At 47.4% G+C, this 20,686-nt stretch overlaps 1 protein-coding gene across 2 annotated transcripts in view; it reads right to left on the bottom strand.

Moving 5' to 3' along the window:
* TDRD5 (tudor domain containing 5) overlaps positions 1–20,686 on the bottom strand; it is a 1,550,608-nt gene that overhangs the window by 254,854 nt on the left and 1,275,068 nt on the right. For both annotated transcript variants that reach the window (XM_086955296.1, XM_086955303.1), the window contains exon 13: positions 5,679–5,810. In XM_086955296.1, coding sequence (XP_086811422.1) covers positions 5,679–5,810 — 132 coding nt within the window. The remainder of the gene's footprint in view (positions 1–5,678; positions 5,811–20,686) is intronic.

Raw genomic sequence — 20,686 nt, 5'->3', positions numbered from 1 at the left:
GGGTCGATAAGAGGAACAGTGTTGTGGGGGTTTTCCAGGTTTCAGTAGAATGACCAGGAGCGCCTCCCTCATCGAGGGGGGCATAATGCCCTGCCTGAGCGCATGGTAGACAGAGCAGAATGTATCTCCCACGCTTCAAGGGGACGCATCAGGTACTCTCTGTGAGAGTCCAACAGCCAGGGCAACTTAATATATTCTAGGTACTCTAGCATATCAGAGGGCGTTGAGTGATTCCGAGCTTTGTACAGATCAGCGTTAAACTGCCGAAAATGTTCAGCTACTCAATCCGGGTCTACAACAGTATCCCCTTCCTCTGAAACCAGCTGTATGGGTTGAGTAGTGTCACAGCGCCCTCTCATGAGATTCGCTAGTGTTGTACCAGGTCGCTCTCCTTCCCCGTAGAACCTGCGCCACTGCATATTTGCCCATCAACTTGACCTCTCTGTCTGCCTCCATGTGATATTCCTCAAGTGTTTCCTTAAGTATGGTCTGTAATAAAGGATCACCAGAGGCACACATGTCTCTCTCTATGTCCGAAAGCTTTTGCTCCAATCGAGTTAACCGCCCTCTAATCAATTTCAGAACTCCTGAATGTTTAGATATGGCTACCCCACGTACATACACCTTAAAGGTCTCTCAAATGGTAGAGAAGTGCTGGACCGAGCCCAGGTTGGTTGTAATCCATAGCTTCCAATATTTCTATCTTAAAGGCTTCGTCTAATAACGCGTACGGGGGAAAGCGCCATGTGAACGGGGGGCCGCCTGGCAGTAGTAGCCAGTGCGAGTAACAGAGGGGAGTGACCTGAATAAGTGCGGGAAAAGACCTTGCAGTCGCGTATTTGTTGCCTAAGAGAACCCGCCAGAAACCAATAATCTATTCGGGTATGGAGATTGTGGGGAGGTGAATAATGTGTAAAACCACCTGTCAGACCCAACCGGGTACACCAAGCATAAACTAGATGCAATTTCGTCAGAGCGCTAGAAGGGTCTCTGCAGTCCGCAAGCGGCGCCTCGGTGGGCCCCCGATCAATCCAGGTCAGCGTTAAGTGTACAGTTAACGTCTCCCCCCCATAAATGTGGGACGTCAGGCAAACGATGAGCTAGTGTGAGCAGGTCGTGAAAGAACTGAGGACACACGTGATTGGGACCGTACACAGTAAGCAATTCAAGCCCCTCCCCTGACACCTGGACACCACGTACCTGCCATTAGTGTATGTGTGCAGTTCCTCAAGTGGGAGGCGAGATTTGGGGTTGATCCAAGTGAGAACCCCTCGTGCACGTGAGGTGAAGCCTACAGCATGGATCGTGCCACGGATTTTGCTTCGGGTTTGCGAGAGATGTGTCATTGGGAGATGCGTATCCTGTAAGAGGGTGATATCTATAGTGTGCCTGGTGAGGTACAACATAATTTTCCTTGTCTTACGTTGATCACCGAGACCTCTAACGTTCCAGGACACAAACCTTAGCGTGGTCTCCATCGCCTAGGGTGGTGTATTGCAGTTGTAACTGTTGGAAATTGCTCTAAGAGCATCTGGTAGGCGAGCAAATCGTATGGCAGCTGCGCTAGGTATACCATTGTGTATGTGTCTCTGAAAATAATACCAAAACCAAAAAATATGAAAAACCAAGGAAAATAAATCATACTTCAAAACAAACCCTGCCTCCCCCCACCCACGCCATGTCACCCCAATCGTGGCACAGCCTAATCGTACCCACCCGCCTCCCCATTCTAGGAAAAGATGGCAACTAGCCATGTAGTGTGTAACACTCAGGGGCGGATGTTACCGAAGCACTAGAAGCAGCCATCGGCGTCTAGCCATATAGAATTATATGTATATAGGCAATCAAATATTGGTGAGGAGCCACTAAATCAGGCTGAGTAAACGGGTGCAATGCTATAAGCAACAATCCCAGTGGTGTATTATCCCCACCGAAAGGATATCATACAATCAACAACAAGAAGGAGGTCGCAACGTGTGAGCACAAATGATTGCCTTTAGCACTAAATGAAACATGCATATATCTATTACTTATTGGCGGTGTAAAGTGTGATTCCGGTGGGCAACCAGCTCGGGAACCCATCTACACACAGGAAGAGACATATCCACCGACCCAACATGGCAACAGAGCAAAATCTGCGGCATTATGGAAACAATACTTTACAGTGTGGAGGTATCACAGTCAGAGTGTTCTAGTCATTTTCTTCTAGGGAGCCTTCTTGTGCGTCCTCCTCCGCCTCCATCGTGTTATCGCGCAGCCTCTAGCCTATATTTCTTGAGTATGTCCTTCATGGCTTTTTGCAGAGTTTTCGGGTCCATGAAGATGCGGGAAGAGCCGTCTAGGTTCACATTTAGTTTTGCCAGATACAGCATAGCGTAGGAGATGTTATGGTCCCGGAGTTCTCTCTTAAGGGGATTGAAGAGTCGTAGAGCATCCTGGACTTTAGCGGTTAAGTCGGGACAGAGTGAAATCGCTGAACCTTCATGTTGGAGCTCCCCCAGTTCTCCGGCCTGTCTCATGGCCGAGTCGCGATCTCTGTAATTCAGAGGCTTTGCTATCACTGGGCGAGGTAGAGCACCTGGAGTGGGACGCAGGCCCAGTGATCAGTGGTCTCTCTCAATCACAAAAAGGTCTGAGAAAGTATTGCGGCCTAATAAGGAGATGAGAAGTTTTTCTCTAAATTGTTCAGCATTGCCCATTGGGATTGACTCTGGTAGGCCCGTTACACGTATGTTGCCGCGACGGGACCGAGCCTCCAAGTCCTCCGACTTCTCCTGAAGCATGGCGCAAGGGTTTTAGCCATTTGTTTTTGCCCCAGGTCTGTCTCGGTCTGGGCCTCCTCGACCTCAGTGATCCTACGTTCGGACATGTCTGTGCGCTCCGCTTGCTTATCAAGGCGTTCTGACATCCTGTCTATTTGGTACACCAGAGCGTCAATTTTGCCGTCCATTGCCAGCAGACTTTTTTGTATAGTGGCAAACATTTGCTTAACTTCCGAGTGATCTGCGCCGGAATCTGCAGAGCGCGCCCTGTCCACCTCTTTAGATTTAGTGCTTTTTGCATCCAATAGGAGATAAGTTGGTGTTCTATCGACCCTTCCCATGATGGAAATTTGGTACGAAGAGTAAATAGGGTACAGACCACTGATATGTCTTGAAGGAGCTGGGCGCCTTAGAATCTCGCAAGCTGGGCACGCTACGCACAGGCGTCTCAACATTTGCAATAGCACATGCGGGACAGTGCGTTCCGTGGGGCCCCCGACCAGACAAAGCGGGAGAGTCAGCAGTTGGCATAGACAGGCGCGACGCTGGAAGTTGTCAAAGTACTAAGGCCCGTCGTCCACCCTCTAATGGTGGTGAAGTTGCGCAGTTTCTAATAGTATCTTCTCCCCTCTCCCATTCAATCCCGCTAGTACACTGTATCTGCCCGGCAGGGGGCAAGAGCACCACAAGAATCACCGAAGGGCTTGTGAGTCACACAGCAGGTGGTGAGGCCATTCCCAGAGCCCTACGTTTCCAGGAGGCCCGCTGACACCATTGACTTGAGCACTGCTTCCCCTTCGCCATCTGCGGTTTACCAGGAGAGTTGCAGGGGAAGACGGCGGGAATCGGGCCAACGCCCGCATTGTCAGGGGGGCGTCGCACCATCCCCAGGAATCTCAGGACAGCTCCAGGACCCTCCACACACACGAGGCCTCCATCGCACCATCACACTGTCACATGACACCTTCGTAGATTTTCTCTAACCTCTGGTCCTGCAATTACTTCACTTTAGCACTCGCAGTCGACCTGTTCGGTTAGATCACTGTTGCTGCCGAGTTTTCACCCTTGCTGGCCGGCTAATCGGTAAGTAATTTGGACAATTGTGAGGTTTACTGAGCTTGTAGCACCTCTGTTTCTTTATCTGAATACCTCTTACTTCCTCTACAGATTACCCAATGTGGCAAATTCTGAATTAATTAATTTCGGAATGCGATTATGGTAAGAATTGTCCCCTGCAATGCTCAACTTTCTGATTATTTCACATCAGCACTCCAAATTTAAACCCCCTGTATTTTCCCACTTTAGGGTTGGCAGTTGTTTGCCTTCCCATTTCATCCTAGTCTCCTTGTGAGATTACTACAGCTTTTTGCTAGCGGTAAGCATTGCATCGCTCATTGTCCCTTGTTTCAAGGATATGCCACACCTAATCACCTAATTTTGCGCAACAGCTCACTTGTGTGCATGTTTTTATTGTGATCACTTACCGTATAGTTTTATTCCCAATCTTAACTCACAATTAGCTATAGTGCACTGCTCTTTATCAGGTCCGTTTACCACTCCCTTAGATACATACAATGTAGTATCACCATGCCGACATGATTGCCCATAAGTTTATACTCTGCATGGTCACTCTTCTGTTCCTTAATTTTAACCCCCTTCTTTTCTTTTCTTCCCCCACCCCTTCTCTCCCCACCTTAACAGGTACAAATCTCAGGCTAATATGACTAAGTCCTGATGATGATCCCGGTGCCTCTGTGTAAGGGATCAAAACGTTGTGGACTCCACAACACCTTAACACTGTTTTATTAATTAGTGATGAGGTGTTTATGCTAATTTATGCTCGACAATCCCCTGATTTCTTTCAAGCAGCATGAAACACTTGAGTTTCCTTTCTTGTTCTAATTGCCACAGGGTTTGTGTTTCCACTTTATTGTTTTGTCTTATTTGTGCAAATTTAAAATATTGAATATTTTTGTCCAGCTGGACCACAATGTTATAGATCTCATTGTACTTCTATAATATTTTCCTTACCTTATCATTCGTAGGACTACTGTTTACATAAAGTATGGTAATGTGAAGCATTACAAATAAATAGCATGAGAATTAATATGTATATGTGAAGAAGAACTGTAGAATTATATTGGTAGAGGTTAAAAGGTCAGGCGACAGTTGAACTGTGCTGCCAGACCTAACAATCTATGTAAGTTAATGACTGCCCTCCTCCCATCTGTGCTGCTGTCAGAAATAAATATAAATTATCCAATTATCTAAGACAATTTAATAGCATTACATTGTCATGTGGGTGCCCCAGGAAGTGCAAGCTCACACAGATGGGTAACTAAACAAAAAGATCATAGCTGTGTGAGGGCAAGCACTTTTTTGTGGAAGCATACAACGTCTGCCCAATCAAAACATGTGGGTGGAGCCAAAGCCCTTCTCTAGTAATGCTCACATAATTGTCTGGCGACAGCTGCTCTGCCAAACCAGACTATAAAAAGGACTGGGAGAGAAGTGACAATGAATGGAAAACCACCAGGGATACAAATGTCAGTAGGAAAGCATGCTGACCAATGATAAGTAGGTGCTAGAACCCTGCAGGGGGGCAAGGACTGGATAATGCGTAACAACTATTTCCCCAGGTAATGGCACCTTCCTGGGAACGAGGAGGCAGGAATGGGCATGACAGAAAGGGTTCACCTTGAGTCAGAAAGCATGCAGGGGTGGAGGTGCAAGTGTTAGAAAGGACCTTTCAGTGTTTAGCAGTTCAAAATGACAGAGGGGAAGCCTAGTAGAACACAAAGAAAGCATGACAAAAAGCAGAGAAAGCAGTAGAAGTTGTGAAGTTTATGAGTGCAAACCAAGCACTGATGGCCAGCCCACCAATGTACCTCACTACAGGTCTGTCAGTTGCTTTACCTCTGATGGGTCAAATGATTCAGAAACAGCTGTTGATTTTCGTTGCCCTCCTACGGGGCTTGCAGCAACATATGGGGTTCCATTCCTCGGCTCTTTCCAAATGTCATTGTGCTGTTGGGTAAGAGGAACTTCCTGGAGAGAAATCGAGCAATACATTGTGAGTTGTCCAGCGTATAAAAGGTGCAAGAACAAAAGTAACATAACAAATTAGGGGAGGAAAAGGGTAGATATTGGAATCACAGGACCAAATAACTGACCTTATGGGTCTAGCCACATGCACTGTTTATTCTCCACATGCATCCAACACATATAAAGCGCATACAAGCAACAAATACACAACGTAGTGTAAGCATATGCATCCATACACCTCAAGGATGGGTGAAGAACACTGCCATAGGGGACTGGCAGAATAGTTTAACAATACTGTGGAGCCCGATATGCTGCACTCCCCTGCAGTTAACAGAAAAAGGGCTGCCCTGTGCTATAATGACTTTGCTGCCGTAACAGTCAGTTCTCAACAGCCCTGGGAGAGGTCCTCAGTTACTTTAAGAAATATAGGTGCACTTGGGGGCCCCTCCTGACCACAGAGCCCCGCAATGTGTATCATTCCACATCAAAGGAAGGTCTCAGTTCACATGCTTGGTCATGGTCATTTGAGTGCGGAGGTGGCTAATGGGTCAAAAGCATTACAGCTTTCTATGAAGAATTCTGGGCTGGGGTGCACACTCCCCAGACAGAGCCAAGCAGCACCGCTTTCTCCATCCAAACAAAAAAGGTAAGGAGGATCAAACATAAAGGAAAGCACATAAGCTCATGACTGAAAACCCTCCAGAAAGAGTCGCTTCAAATGTGATGTAGATGAGGCTCTGTCGCTGTTAATTCTAACACAGCATGTGCCCCACTACTCAACACAAATGGAACCCCATAGCAATCGAGTTTGTAGCCACACAAACTGCTAGGAGAAAATCACTGAAAACATTTAGCTTGCATCATAAAGTAATCCTATCAATTTAGGAACTGATTTAGTTTGAGCTATTGTGCATATATGTCTTTATGGTGAAATGTGGCTAAATAGCGGAAGATTAGCAGAAACTTTGCACTCCATACCAACTCTTAAGTAAGGGTTATGTCTTTAGATCTCAAATCTAAAAAATGATTAGCTCGAACTGTATGAAGAGTTCAGATTTCTTCTTCCTCAATCATTAAGCTGCTTTTGGAGAATGTAGTTTATCTATATGCTAGTGGATCTGAAGGTTTGCTAACTAAAGAAAAATCTCACAATAATCCAAGTTTGGTTTGAAAAGTAATGAGTTAGCTATAAGTCCAGTGTTTTGTCAAGTATTAATAAGAGGTATCTTGGAGGTCGCAAGCATCAAAGTTGCAGGATTTCATATAATAAAGCCAGCATTTTTTATAAGATATGCAGTCAAAAACATGGGGTCTCAAGGCGCTGCTATGGCATTTAGCAACAGATCGATTCACTCTTCTTGAAGACGAAAATAACTTGGACCAAGATGCCATGATTAGCCCCCTCCACCCTCCAAGTGGCAAACCAGCAGGAACATCTCCTGGTGTTGCAGTTGTGTCTGGAGACACAGGGACTCGTGACACAGCTTCAACTACCTCACCCCACCCTGCTTTGTAAATTTCTTTTGGGAAGAGACTATCTAGCTGCAGATTCCTCACCTTAGAATATTCCCAAGGCTATTACTCCGGGGGAAGCTTGGTGGTGGTGCTGGTAACTGAAATATGAACATATGAGGGCTGACCACATGCCTCAGGATTGGGCTGTCTGTTGCTATACCTTGGCTGAGGGGAGGAGGGCTGGGATCTGGGGGGAGAGGTGGGTGGCGGCGGGAGGGGGATGGCTGGAACGCATACTATTTCTGCCCCAAAAACATAGACAAATAAAAAACAATGTTTGACAAGTCAGCAGTGTCTAATTGGATCATTAGGGGGGAAGAGCCCAGTTCGCAGAACGAGGAGGATGGGTGAGTCGGTGGAGAATCTGTGGTTGGATAGAGTCTCTACCAGAAGGTAAGTAATTTGTTCTGCTGATAGAGACTTCTAGTCGCAGATTCATCACCTTAGCTTGGATACCAATGCAATATCTCAAGGTGGGTCTGAGGACTGCTCAAACAAGAAAATCTTAGAAAACAAAGTTAAAAGTGCCCATCTCAACAGACCGGACTGTCCTGCAATAGTGCTTTGTGAATATGGGGAGGGACGCACACGTAACGTCTTGGCAGATGTCCAGGATAGGTACCCTGTGTGCCAATACAGTAATAGCAGCCTTGTCCCTGGTGGAATGGAGTCGCAAAACCTAAGAAGTCTGCTTCTAGGACCACCTACCATGTCCACTGATGAAGGCAACACCTCCCGACGGTACACAGGCATGGAACTCTTGGACCTGGACCCCGGATGCCGAAACAGCTGCGGCTCCTCCTCCCCACGATCTACCAAAGTATCCATCAGCTGCCGACACTGCCTCTTCTCTTGTGACAACCTATGAAAGATCCCGCACGACTCCTGACAAAGAACACCCCGCAACTGCTCCATTGTATCCTGCTCAACATCAACTCAGTCTGCAAACACACCATGGAAACCTGGGACACCAAGGACGTTGCTTTCATCACTGAAACGTGGTTGAACCCCTCCTCGAACCCCGACATCGCCACTGCTACCTTTGAAGGCCACAAGATAATACACTGTGACCGGGCCAATATACAAGGCAGAGGCATCGCCATCATCTTTAGGGAAACCATAGGATGCATCATCACCAAGGACAACAACACACATCTCATGGACACCTCAACTTTCTACTACAAACTAACACTAAGACCACAATATGAAGCACCCTCATCAACAGAACCCCGGGACCCTGAGCAACATTCTGTGATGACATCATCAACCTCACTGTCCGCCTAGCAATCGACTCTCTCCACTACGTCCTACTCAGCGACCTCAACTTGCACATAGACGACCCCAACGACGTCAACTCCATCACCTTCCTGGAGAACCTGAACATCAGCTTCATCCAACTCATCATTGAACCCACGCACAAAGCTGCACACACACTCAACCCTATTTTCACCTCCAACAACAGAATCAAATTAAGCCACACCACCGAACACAGCTGGACTGACCAGACCGCCATACAGTCCACCATCAGCAACGCCTAGCACACCATCAACAGGGGTCAGATCTCTTCCCACCGCAGCTGGAGCAAGGTCACCGAAACTCAGTGGTCACAGGCCCTCACCACCTCCCAGCCGGAGGTCTCAACAGATCTCAACCAGGCCGCCCGAACTTCGCCGCCTGGATCACCAACTGTGCTGAGAGTCGCCCCCACTGAAACGTACAAAATCCAACTTAAGCTCCAAACTTGCCAGCTGGTACACCCCAGAACTCAGGACTACTTAGCGCAACTGCCACCAACTGGAGAAACTACGGCACACCACCAAGAATCCCGCCGACAGAGCAGCTCAAAAAACAGCACTTAGAAACTATCGCTGGCGCATCAAAGAAGGCAATAAAGTAGCCATCATCACCCACAACGACTTCGCAGCCAACCAAACAAACATACTCTTCAAGATAGTCAATGAATTCTCTAACAAGACAGCCAAAGAGAACACCATCCACTCCTCCCAAGAACTCTGCGACACTCTCAGACTACTTTCACAGCACTAACATCTACAGCAATTTCAACATCCAACCTGCCACCCTCTACCCTGATGAGCTGAACCAACAAGCGAACACCAGCCAAACCATCACCACCTGGTCACCGCTCTGACCACCTCAGAGATCATGTCATCCAAAAGGGCACACATTGACCCCTCCGACTACCACCTCTACAACCTTGCAACAAACTCAATCAGCATGCACCTCACCATCATGCTCAACACCTCCCTCTCCACAGCAACCTTCACAAACAGATGGAAACAAGTGGATGTCAGACCCCTCCTAAAGAAAGCCTCAGCTGACCCCCAACGATCTCAAAAACTATTGCTCGATCTCCCAGCTCCCCTACCCTGCCAAAGTTCCTGAGAAAGACATAAGCCAGCAGCTCACCAAATTCCTGGAACAATATCACCTACTGGATGCCTCTCAATCAGATTTCCGTGCTAACCACAGCACTGAGACAGTGCTGATTGCTGACACATACGTCAGAACACTCCTCGACTGTAGAGAAACCATGGCCCGGATCCTCTTTGACCTCTTCACGGCATACAACACAGTCTTCCACAACACCCTCACCAACAGACTCTACAACACAGGCATACAGCAAGACGCCCTCAAAAGGATCGGCTCCTTTCTTACAGGACGCACACAGAGCATCCGACCGCCTCCCTTCATCTCCGCACCCAAAGACATCATATGCGGCGTGCCACAAGGATCATCCCTCAGCCCCACCCTGTTCAACATCTAAATGACCCCCCTTGCAGACGTCGTCAGATTCCACGGACTCAATATAATCTTCTACGCAGACATCAACTGATCCTCCAAAGCCAAACCCAACTTCTGCAATGCCATGACCAAAGTAGCCAAATGGCTGAGAGACAACTGCCTTCAAATCAACTCCAACAAAACTGAAGTACTGATCTTCGGGAAGAACACCTCTGCATGGGACCACAGCTGGTTGCCTGCAGAATTTGGATCCACACCCACATCAACCATGCACACAACCGCAGCATCAGCCACTTGAGCATGAAATGACAAGTTCCGCAGAATCTACAGATGGATCTCAACCAACACCAGATAAACGGTTATTCAGGCACTCGTCACCAGCCACCTCGACTACAGCAAAGCCCTCTATGCTGGCATCTCCACCCAGCTCCTCACAAGACTCCAGACCATACAGAATGCTGCAACCAGACTCATGCTGGACCTCCTCAAAAAAACTCATATCTCTCCCCACTTGACAGTTTTCAACTGGCTCACCATCCAGATAAGATGCCATCTCAAGATCCTCATGCACACCTACAAAGCCCTCCATAACCTAGGACCTTCCTACCTCAACCATAGACTGAACTTACCCCAACCCACTAGACAACTGGACTCCTCTTCACTCGCCCTGGCACCCCACCCCCCCCCCCCCCCCCCACATCCGTCGCAGCAGCAGCAGTGGCTGCTCCTTCGCCTACATCGCTGCCAAGACCTGGAACGACCTTAACGCCCAGCTTCGTACAGCCCCTTTGCTGGCAGACTTCAGAAAGAGACTCAAGATATGGCTCTTCAACGGAAACACAGCGCTCAGATACTCCTAGGGGTGACAGTGTTGCGCTTTACAAATGCTGTTTGATTGATTGTTTGAATGCGTAGCAGGTATTAATGTGGAGCATAATCCATTGAGAGATAGTCCCGTTCTGTGCAGCCTTGTTCTTTTTCGCTCCAGTGAACCCAATGAAGAGCTCATCGTCCACCCGAATGTCTTTGGTGCGATCAATGTAGAACGAAAGAGCTATCCTTGGGTTCAGGTGATGGAGTCTCTCCTCCTTGAAAGGATGAAGAATAGCGAAAAAAGTAGGCATGGTGATACTCTGACCGACTGAAATGTGGTAACTACATTTGTCAAGAAGGCGGCAAAGATCATGGAAAAAGCTGGTTTACGGGTGAACAGACAGAGCTTGTAGTTTGCTGACCATCATGGCCAATGTAATGGCCACTAGAAATACTGTTTTGAGAGTCAAGAATTGCAGAGGACAGCTGTGCCGTGGCTCGAAGGGGAAACACAAGAGAAATGAGGACCAGATCAAGGTCCCAATGGGGCATCATGAAAGGGGTAGGAGGAAACTAATTTAGCAAACCTTTCAAAAAACGAGTCACAACTGGTGACTTTAACTAGGAAGGTTGGTCTGGCCGTGACAGGACAGCTGAAATAGCCGACCGGTAATAAATAAAAAAATAAATAAATAAACAGTGCCCAGGACAAGGGTTTGCCTGCCTAGGGATAAAACTGCAACACCTCGGACAGTCGTGTAGAAAGGAGACCTATATAATGTGAGGAAATCCAGAGCACAAACTTATACCAACAGCAGGCGTATACAGTTTTAGTAGAGGGCCGTATGGCCACCAAGATGACATCACAGACCTTGCAATGTAAATCGAAAACTCTCAATTGTCGTTGCTTAATCTCCATGCATGAAGGTGGAGCGTGCACAGGTTTGGGAGGAGGACTCTGCCCCTTTGTTACAATGGGAGATCCTCCCGAAGGGGCAGCCTGATCGGAGAACCGATACATATGCTCAGGAGTTTGGGACGTCATACCCTTACCTTGCCTAATCTAGAGCCACTAGGATGACTTGAGCCCAGTTGGTTCTGATCTGTTTGAGAACTCGGGCCACCAGGAGTGGTATTTGCAGAAAGGTACACAAGTCCTGAATTCCACTTGAGGTGGAATGCATCGCCAAGCGAGTGCCCCTTTGGAAACTCCAACACGTAAAAATACTGATATTGCATGTTTTCAGCGATGACAAACAGATCAAGCCATGGTTCTCCGCATTCTTGGAAAAGATCTTGTGCCACCTCCGGATGTAGCTGCCCTTCGTGATCCGCAAGGTATCAACGTCTGAGTTCGTCTGCCCTGACGTTCAAGGAGCCCGCCTGGTGCTGCGCCACCAGGAAAATGTTCTGGTGCTGCAGTCAAGTCCAGGGGCACAGAGTCTACGATCTCACCCGCCCTATTTATTACAATACCACGTGGAGGTGGTGGTGTTGTGCTTGAACACCTGAACCAGCCTTATACTGCGGGATTGGAGGAAAGTTTTTGATGCCAAGAGGATCGCCCTGAGATGCAGAGGATTTTAAATGGAGCTCAGATTCCTTTTGTGATGGAGGAGCTCGAGTCATACAGGACAGAGGTATTCTATTCCTGGGTCAAATTCCCACCAGCAGATGCATGCACAAACACATTTCATTTCTACACTGAAGATTAATTACCAGAGGAATACTGTCCATATGAGGATATTGAAGTTCCGCTAACCTACCAGGAGCATATAAACTGGTTTAGAGGCGCCCTCACACACAACAGATAAAGTAAGATTCGGTCTGCACAGCAGAGATGGAGTCACAGTGGCTTACGCAACACATCCAGACATTGCCAGACGTACGTACACTACACAAAGAAGTAATAAAGCTTTACAGAAACTTAACTCGGTTCATTATGAGAACACTCACACTTCACCCAACAAGGGTTACACCAGCAGGTCATATACAAGGAACTGCAACTAAAATAACTCCACAAACACTGAACACTGTTATGGGTAAAATGCCCACTAAACACTAACAATTGCCATTCTGGATAGCTCAGAAAATCACACAGTTAGAGGCATTCCCAAACACAAGCCCTCTAGAAAAATATAGAATGCTAACAATCTGCTTACCAATGGGGATAGCTCCCCCGATAGAGGATTGTGCCTCTTGGGGTACAGTTTTCGCTGTCATTTATACCAGAACACATGGTATCCCTTCAATAGCAGTAATACCAGACATATTGAGACAGATACAGAATGAGCACGGAGCAGAACATGCTCTGAACTTAGTGATGAAATTGTTAGGAAATTTTGCCCAGGTATCAACTAATATGTTGGCTAACATAAAAGGGAAGGCAGCAGCAGTGACAATACGCCAACGTCTGAGGGATTTCACTCCTATACAACAGGAGAGTGAATTACTTAAAATTATCGAAGATACATACGCCAAATTAGGTAGAGATAATTTGGGAGCTAGAGCAACAAAACCTCAATTTATGTGTGGTCCTGAGAAAGATAACACCAAGCAAGCACCTGATTCTTCTAAAAAGAAATGGGATAATAAAAAATTAAATAATAAAGATAATAGATCACAATCAAGGGGTGGGTCTTCGCCACAGGAATCCCCTGAAACGAGATACAACCTTAGGAATCCTGATAACATTAAGAAACGTGGCAGGTATACTGATACACGTTCCTCTCATTCCTTTCAGGTTTCATCTAAAAACTCTGGGAGGGAAGGACGGTCAGAACACAGATAAGAAAGGACACGGTCCAGAGATACACATCGTACTATAATTCCAAGAAAGAGGATAAACCAACATCAAAACCTCAATTTAAAAAGAATCAGGTAGCAGGCCTAAAAATGGCCTAAAATTTAGAAATGCCAAGGATACTGAGGACTCAAATTCTGAATGGGGAATGGGCTCTGACGATGCTAGACAGCGCAGCAGAAGTAACAATAGCTTGATAGAACCTGATGGAGTTTTTGGTAACGGCGGCGTTGAATGAACATATCACAGTGGAGACACCTGATACTAGGGTAAGTGTCCCACACCCATTATACGAAATAAAACTCCCAATGGAGGGGGACAACCCCAGAATAATTAAAGACCTCTTTGGGAGAACCTGACTTATGGCTATGACATCCTTTTGGCTGAAAAGGATTGGCCACCTGAAATCGTTATGGAGTGCCAAAAAGGAGAAACAGTAATTTTACCAGCCTTCTCTGGCCTCGTTCCAGAATCACTAAAACATTCATAGGTGCAGGATGGGCGGGAGCATTAGCTCCTGCATTATACAGCAATCATGATGGGTGGGAAGCTGAGTCACCTCACCATGTAATCTCAGTAAAAACTACTATAACTCCAAAGAGACCGTACCCAATAAAACAAGAAGTGAAAAAACAAGTCAGGGAGATCTTAGATCAACTTGAATACCGAGGTGTAACTGTGAATTGCACCTCCTCAATGAATAATCTTTGTTTTTTTAAATGAAACGAGGTAAATAGTCTAGTTTTCGACTACAGACATTTGAATACATGCATAATGACATTTGCAGTACAGAATGCACACAGTGCCACATTAATGAATAAAATTGTGCGGAAGAAATACAAAACAACACTAGATATCTCAAATGGATATTTCTGCCAAAATATAGCGACTGAAAGCAGACATATGACAGCATTTTCAACCCTAGGCTCTCAGCTTCAATTCTGTAGGCAGCCACAAGGGAATAAGAATAGCCCTGGGTTTTTCTCAGCTAGGGTAACAGAGTTACTTCAAAATTTAGATGAGGAGGCAGTTTCCAATGTGGATGATATTGATCCGACGGATGATGATTCATTGGATCATTGGACCAGGGTGAGCAACATCATTTTGGGGTTCGCCGCTGAGGGCTACAAATTTAACTTTAAACAAATCTTAAATAGACCACCTCAATGTCCTATTTTTGGGATACAAGTTATCAAGTGAAGGGAAAAGCCTTGCAGCTAATTTCTCAGACAAATGTGCAATCTGGCATGAGCTGAGCCCGTTTGCAGCTTGCGGAACCAAGTCCTAATAGCTGTTCCATGATAACGCATACCATATACTCTTAAGTGCATTATAATCCTCGCAGTTAAATGCTAACTCTGGTATTGCTTTATCAAAACATGTCGAGTAAGGTGTCATACGAATTGGAATACTAACCCCTCGCCAATTCTGGCGTCGGGGTTAGCATTCCACCCTTCTAGAGGGACACGGCATGTATGTAACTGTGAACCCCGGTTAAAGTTAAACGAAGCCTCAGCTCCACAAAATGGATGCTGCCACCACAGACACGAGTCTGACCTCCTGCTGCTGGGAGTCCTTCCAGCGAGGAGAGCTTGGACAAAGGGTTTCCTGTCAGGGGCGGTGCTAGCACCATCCCAGACAGGGTTTTGTGTATCCTGGGTAGGCAGGGCTTTACAGGAAGGTGACTGCTGAGTGGCACCCCGGTGCTCACTACGCATCTGCCGGCTAGAACCAGTTCCAGGGGCACACCAGCCCCTGGCCTGGGGAAAGTCTGGCATGGGAGAGGGGTGTTACCACCCCCCTTCCTGGTCCCACCCCTAGGGCAGGACCTAGTCGCGTACCCACCCCTTTCTTTAGGATAAAGGCAGGAGCGGGGACCCTTCCAAATTAGATCATCTTTGGAATCAAGACACAACTTTCTACGAAAGGACTTTAAGATTTCTTCTTCAAGATTCTCCCTTGTGGCTAAGGAGTAGTCACCCTGCATCCGCAGGCACGATCTTAAGAACACTGCGGTCTGCTGCAAGTCCTTCCTCCGGAATCCGACTGCCCAGCTCGAGTGCTTTGGGGTCCGAGAAGCCCCGACCCTGAGCAGCTCAAGCACCGAAGTTCAGCCTCCCAGCATCTCAACGATCTGCGTGGGGCCCTTCTGCTTTTTGCTGCTCACCGCGTTGTTTGGCTACTAGCCCGCTGGCTTGTGGCCTTCTGAACGACGCCCGACGACATCACTGCTGCTGGTCTGGTTGCTCCAGACTGGCCCTTGCTCCCTTCCAAAATAGGAGCAACCCGGACCCTCCTGGTCCACTCCAGACGCCATTTTGAGTCCACCGCGTGGGCTTGAATTAGTCAAGACTTGTTGCCCCAATCCTGGGTCCAGCGACGTCGACAGCTTCATCCATCGTGGGACAGCTCGCTCCTCCATCCTGGTCGCCGACAACGCCTCCTGGTCCGTGAGATCTGCAGAGCACAGCGTCGCCCACTCACCTAGTCGAGGTGACTACCATCCGGTGCCCTCCTGGTGCCACCTGACTACTGGCTAGTAGTCACGAACTTGGTCCCCTCTGCTTTCAGGTGTCATCCATCTTCGATCCAGGCTTGGATCAACTCGAACTCTCTTCACTGGTCGCCTGCCAGCAACTTCTTTCTTCAGGCTCCTGGTCCGTCTACGAGGATTCCCAACGTCTTTTGAGACCTATGCAGCTGCAGCCCCTGGGCTAGGTAACTTCGGCATTTCGGTGCCCCAGCATAGCCTCACTATCCAAGGGTCAGAATCCACTTTCGTTTTCCTCCTACCAGGTCGGGTTCGCCCGAGAACACTAACTTTGTGAGATCTAGCTACCATAGACTTTGTCCCGCATCACGCGTGAGAGTGCACACTCTGCACCCGAGTCCCCTAGGCCTCCTATTAGTAATCTGAAGGTTCAGTAGTCAAGTCCTAGCGATTCCAAAGCCTATTAGTACAGTACTTACCTGCTAGTAATTTCGCATTCCACTTTTGTAGTATATGGTTTCCCGTGCCCCTCGGGCATTTGTGTAAATTGTGCGAACTCAAGTATTTTCGTGAGAGTTTTGTTTTGTGCTTAGTACCCTGTCCTCATAAAGAGTACAGGGCTGTTGTGATTCTAATAAATACATTGTTTATTTTCATAACACTTGTGTGGTGTCCTTTCACTTGGTGTTCAAGGGGTATATGTGATGGTATAACAGCTGGCTTAACACGCCCTCTAGAGTTTAGCCCGAAGACTGCTCGTATCCACGCTACTAGGATAGCTGGTCTATAAGGTTGACTTACAACCAATCACCATAAGGGTTGTTTGGACTGATACAAAGTGCTCACTAGAATAGTGAACATTATATATCAGGCCAACTTCTCACAATTAGTATTTTATTGCTATTTTATTTACGGTGGGACTCCCACTTAGACGATGGGGAATATTCAAGCATGTGAATCTATGAAAGACACCCTAATACTGGAGAACATAATAATTGGGTGAAATGAGCAGGAGAAAAAAGATGTGAAAGTGGAGGCACCTCAAATAAAGGGAGACCTATCTAAAACAATTTTAATGTTACAGGTTTTAATTAGATGGGGAGATTTCAGAGGGCTGAGGTCAAAAGGACTAACAACAACAAAATAAGAGCAGGATAATCAGAGCACTGGTAAACAAGAATAAACAGTGAAGATGAACCCTCATTTAGGAGCCCCAACTATCACTGGGCCCAGTGCTTCCTTCACTCACCTGTGTGAACGGTGTGGCCTTGCAGGAGGATTTGGAGATGTAGCTTTGGGTAGAGGCAACACTGTCCATGCACGGTTGCCTTTTTCGATCACCCTTCGCCATACGTCCTGGGCATTCTTCTTCTCATTTTGCAGCTCTTCCACCCTTGCTGGGGAAAGGAACCTGCCAATCAAACCCAGGACCTGGCCTGATGCAGCTGCCCTGCTCAGGATAAGGCACTGTGACCGGAAGGCTGTACCTGGAACCACTTAATGTAGGACTGAAGGAAGACCTAAAGATGGTGACGTAAGGTCGGCCCTGGTCCTTCTGAAGAGCAGTGACTCTGCAAAGGCCAGTGGTAGCAATTACACCACGCAGATATTTCCCCACACTCGCTCTAGGTTCTACTCTACTGCTTCAATGTCCACACCCAAGGTAGATGTGGACGCTTCTCCTTCTTTATACTCTGTCTGTAGGATTCTGGGAACCCCAAAGGTGTGCGGTATGAGAATGCCAGGAGAACCACAGCCTGAAACATCAGTATCTCTTTCAAAAGTGCCAAATTAGCCTGCGTTGAATTTTCAGATTTATTTCATCGAATAGTTGTCACAGGATAACCCTGAAGTCCAAAGTGCTTTGAGTGCATGAAGATTATATATATATATATATATATATATGTAGGAAGGTAGCTCCTGACTATGGTTGCCCCCAACTTTTTGCCTTGTGTTTTAGCTGGTTTTTGACATAGTTGGCCTGGGACCCTGCCAATCAGGACACCAGGCCTACTGCTCTCTCTGTAAAATGGATTCCATGTACCTTAGGTACATATCTAATTGATACTGGGCCACCTTATCAGACCCTGTAACTCAGGGCATAGGTGTACCCAGGGCCTACCAGGGGCTGCAGCATGTATTATGCCACCCCTGGCTGGCCATCTAAATCTGACACAACTGGCTGCACGACAGCTGGGGCAAAGTGGTGTAATCACCCTTTGCTGTAGATATAGTATACCTATATCTAACCCTACAATGGACACATGTATTCCTATCAGTCACTCCTATGGCAGGCCTTAACAATCCTGAAGGCAGAGTGCTTGGAATTATGTGAGATGGTGCTCTGGCATGAGCTGAGCCCGTCTGCAGCTTGCGGAACCAAGTCCTAATAGCTGTTCTATGATAACGCGTACCATATACTCTTAAGTGCATTATAATCCTCGCGGTTATTTGCTATCTTTGGTATCGCTTTATCAATACATGTCGAGTAAGGTGTCATACGAATTGGAATACTAACCCCTCGCAAATTCTGGAGACGGGGTCATCTTTGAATCCTGAAACTACTTTCTATGAAAGGAACTCAAGACTTCTTTCTAAGATTTCTCCCTTGTGACTAAGGAGTAGTCACCCTGCATCTGCGGGCACCAACTAGGAACACTGCGTTTTTTGCTGCACGTCCTTCCTCCGGAATCAGACCGACCAGCACAACGAGACCCGGCTTCCCTGGCACCTCTGACCTCTACCTACATCATCAGCCCAGCTGAGATCCGTGGGTGTGACGAGACCTCGAGGGACCGGCCATCTTCAGAACTGCACGACGCTTATCCAGCACGACCGCCGAGGGATCCTCGAGTGAGTGCTTTGGGGTTTGAGAAGCCCTAACCCTGAGCAGCTCAAGCACCGAAGTCCAGCCCCCCAGCATCCACGAGATCTGCGTGGGGCCCTTCTGCTCTTTGCTGCTCACCGCGTTGTCCGGCCACTTGCCTGCTGGCTTGTAGCCCTCTTGACGACGAACGACGATACTTCCATCGCTGGTCTGGTTGCTCCAGACTGGCCCTTGCTCCCCTCAAACAGAGGAGCACCCCGGACCCTCCTGGTCCACTCCAGACGCCATTTTGAGTCCACCGCGTGGGCTTTCATTTGCCAAGAGTTGTTGCCCCAATCCTGGGTCCAGCGACGTCGACAGCAGATACCTTCGTGGGACAGCTTGCACCTCCATCCTGGTCGCCTACAACGCCTCCTGGTCCGAGAGACTGCAGAGCCCAGCGTCGCCCACTCACCTGGTCGAGGGGACTTCGTCCGGTACCATCCTGGTGCCCATCTAATCACTGGCTAGTGATTCAGAACTTGGTCCCCTCTGCTTACAGGTATCCATCATCACCGATCCAGGCGTGGGTCACATCGAACTTCATCACTGGTCGCCTGCCAGCAACTTCTTCTTTCAGGCTCCATAGACTGCAACGAGGATTCCCGACGTCTTTTCAGCCCTATGCAGCCGCAGCCCCTGGGCTAGGTAAACTGAGCATTTTGGTGCTCCAGCATAGCCTAACTATCTAAGTGTCCAGATCCTTTTTCGTTTCAGCTCTACCTAGTCGGATTCGTCCGATAACCCTAACTTTACGAAATCTAGCATCCATAGACTTTGTCCCGCATCCCGCGTGAGAGTGCACACTCTGCACCCGATCTCCCTAGGCCTCCTGCTCGTAATCTGAAGGTTCAGTAGTCCAGTCCTAGCGATCCTAAAGCCTTTGAGACTAGTTACTTACCTGCTAGTATTTCACATTCCACTTTTGTAGTATATGGTTTTCCGTGCCCCTCGGGCATTTGTGTAAATTGTGCGACTTTCAGAATTTCTTTAAGAGCTTTATATTGTGCTTAGCGCCCTGTCCTCATAAAGAGTCCAGGGCTGTTGTGTTATAATAAATATCCTTTTTATTTTCATAACAACTTGTGTGGTGTCCTTTCACTTGGTGTTCAAGGGGTATATGTGATGGTATAACAGCTGGCTTAACACGCCCTCTAGAGTTTAGCCTAAAGACTGCTCTTGTCCATGCTACTAGGATAGCTGGTCTAAAAGGTTGACTTACAACCAATCATCAATAAGGGTCGTTTGGAATGATACACAGTGATTACTAGAATAGTGAGCACTACATATCAGGCCAACTTCTCACAATATATACATACATCATGGGACCAAGCTCCGTCCGCGGAGCGAAACGCCCCAGGGAGGGCACTTGCTCTGACACTAACAGAAATAAATTCTGCACTGCTGAGACTTCATTGGTGTGATGGGGTTTATGATTTTTGATTAAATCATTTGTGGAGAGGAGGTCTGCGCCCGTTCATGACCGCAGCGAGAGGCGGTCGGGATTCTTTTGATATATATATATATATATATACATACACACACACACACACACACATACTACTGAGCTTCCATGGCTTGATTGGAGGGTGCTACTAAAGTATAAGCACATCTTTAGTGACGACTGC

Source organism: Lissotriton vulgaris, chromosome 1_1 (assembly GCF_964263255.1).
Source record: "Lissotriton vulgaris chromosome 1_1, aLisVul1.2, whole genome shotgun sequence".
Lineage (NCBI taxonomy): Eukaryota > Metazoa > Chordata > Amphibia > Caudata > Salamandridae > Lissotriton > Lissotriton vulgaris.
Note: the sequence above shows the minus strand (reverse complement) of the source record. Positions and strands in the feature narration are given on the sequence as shown.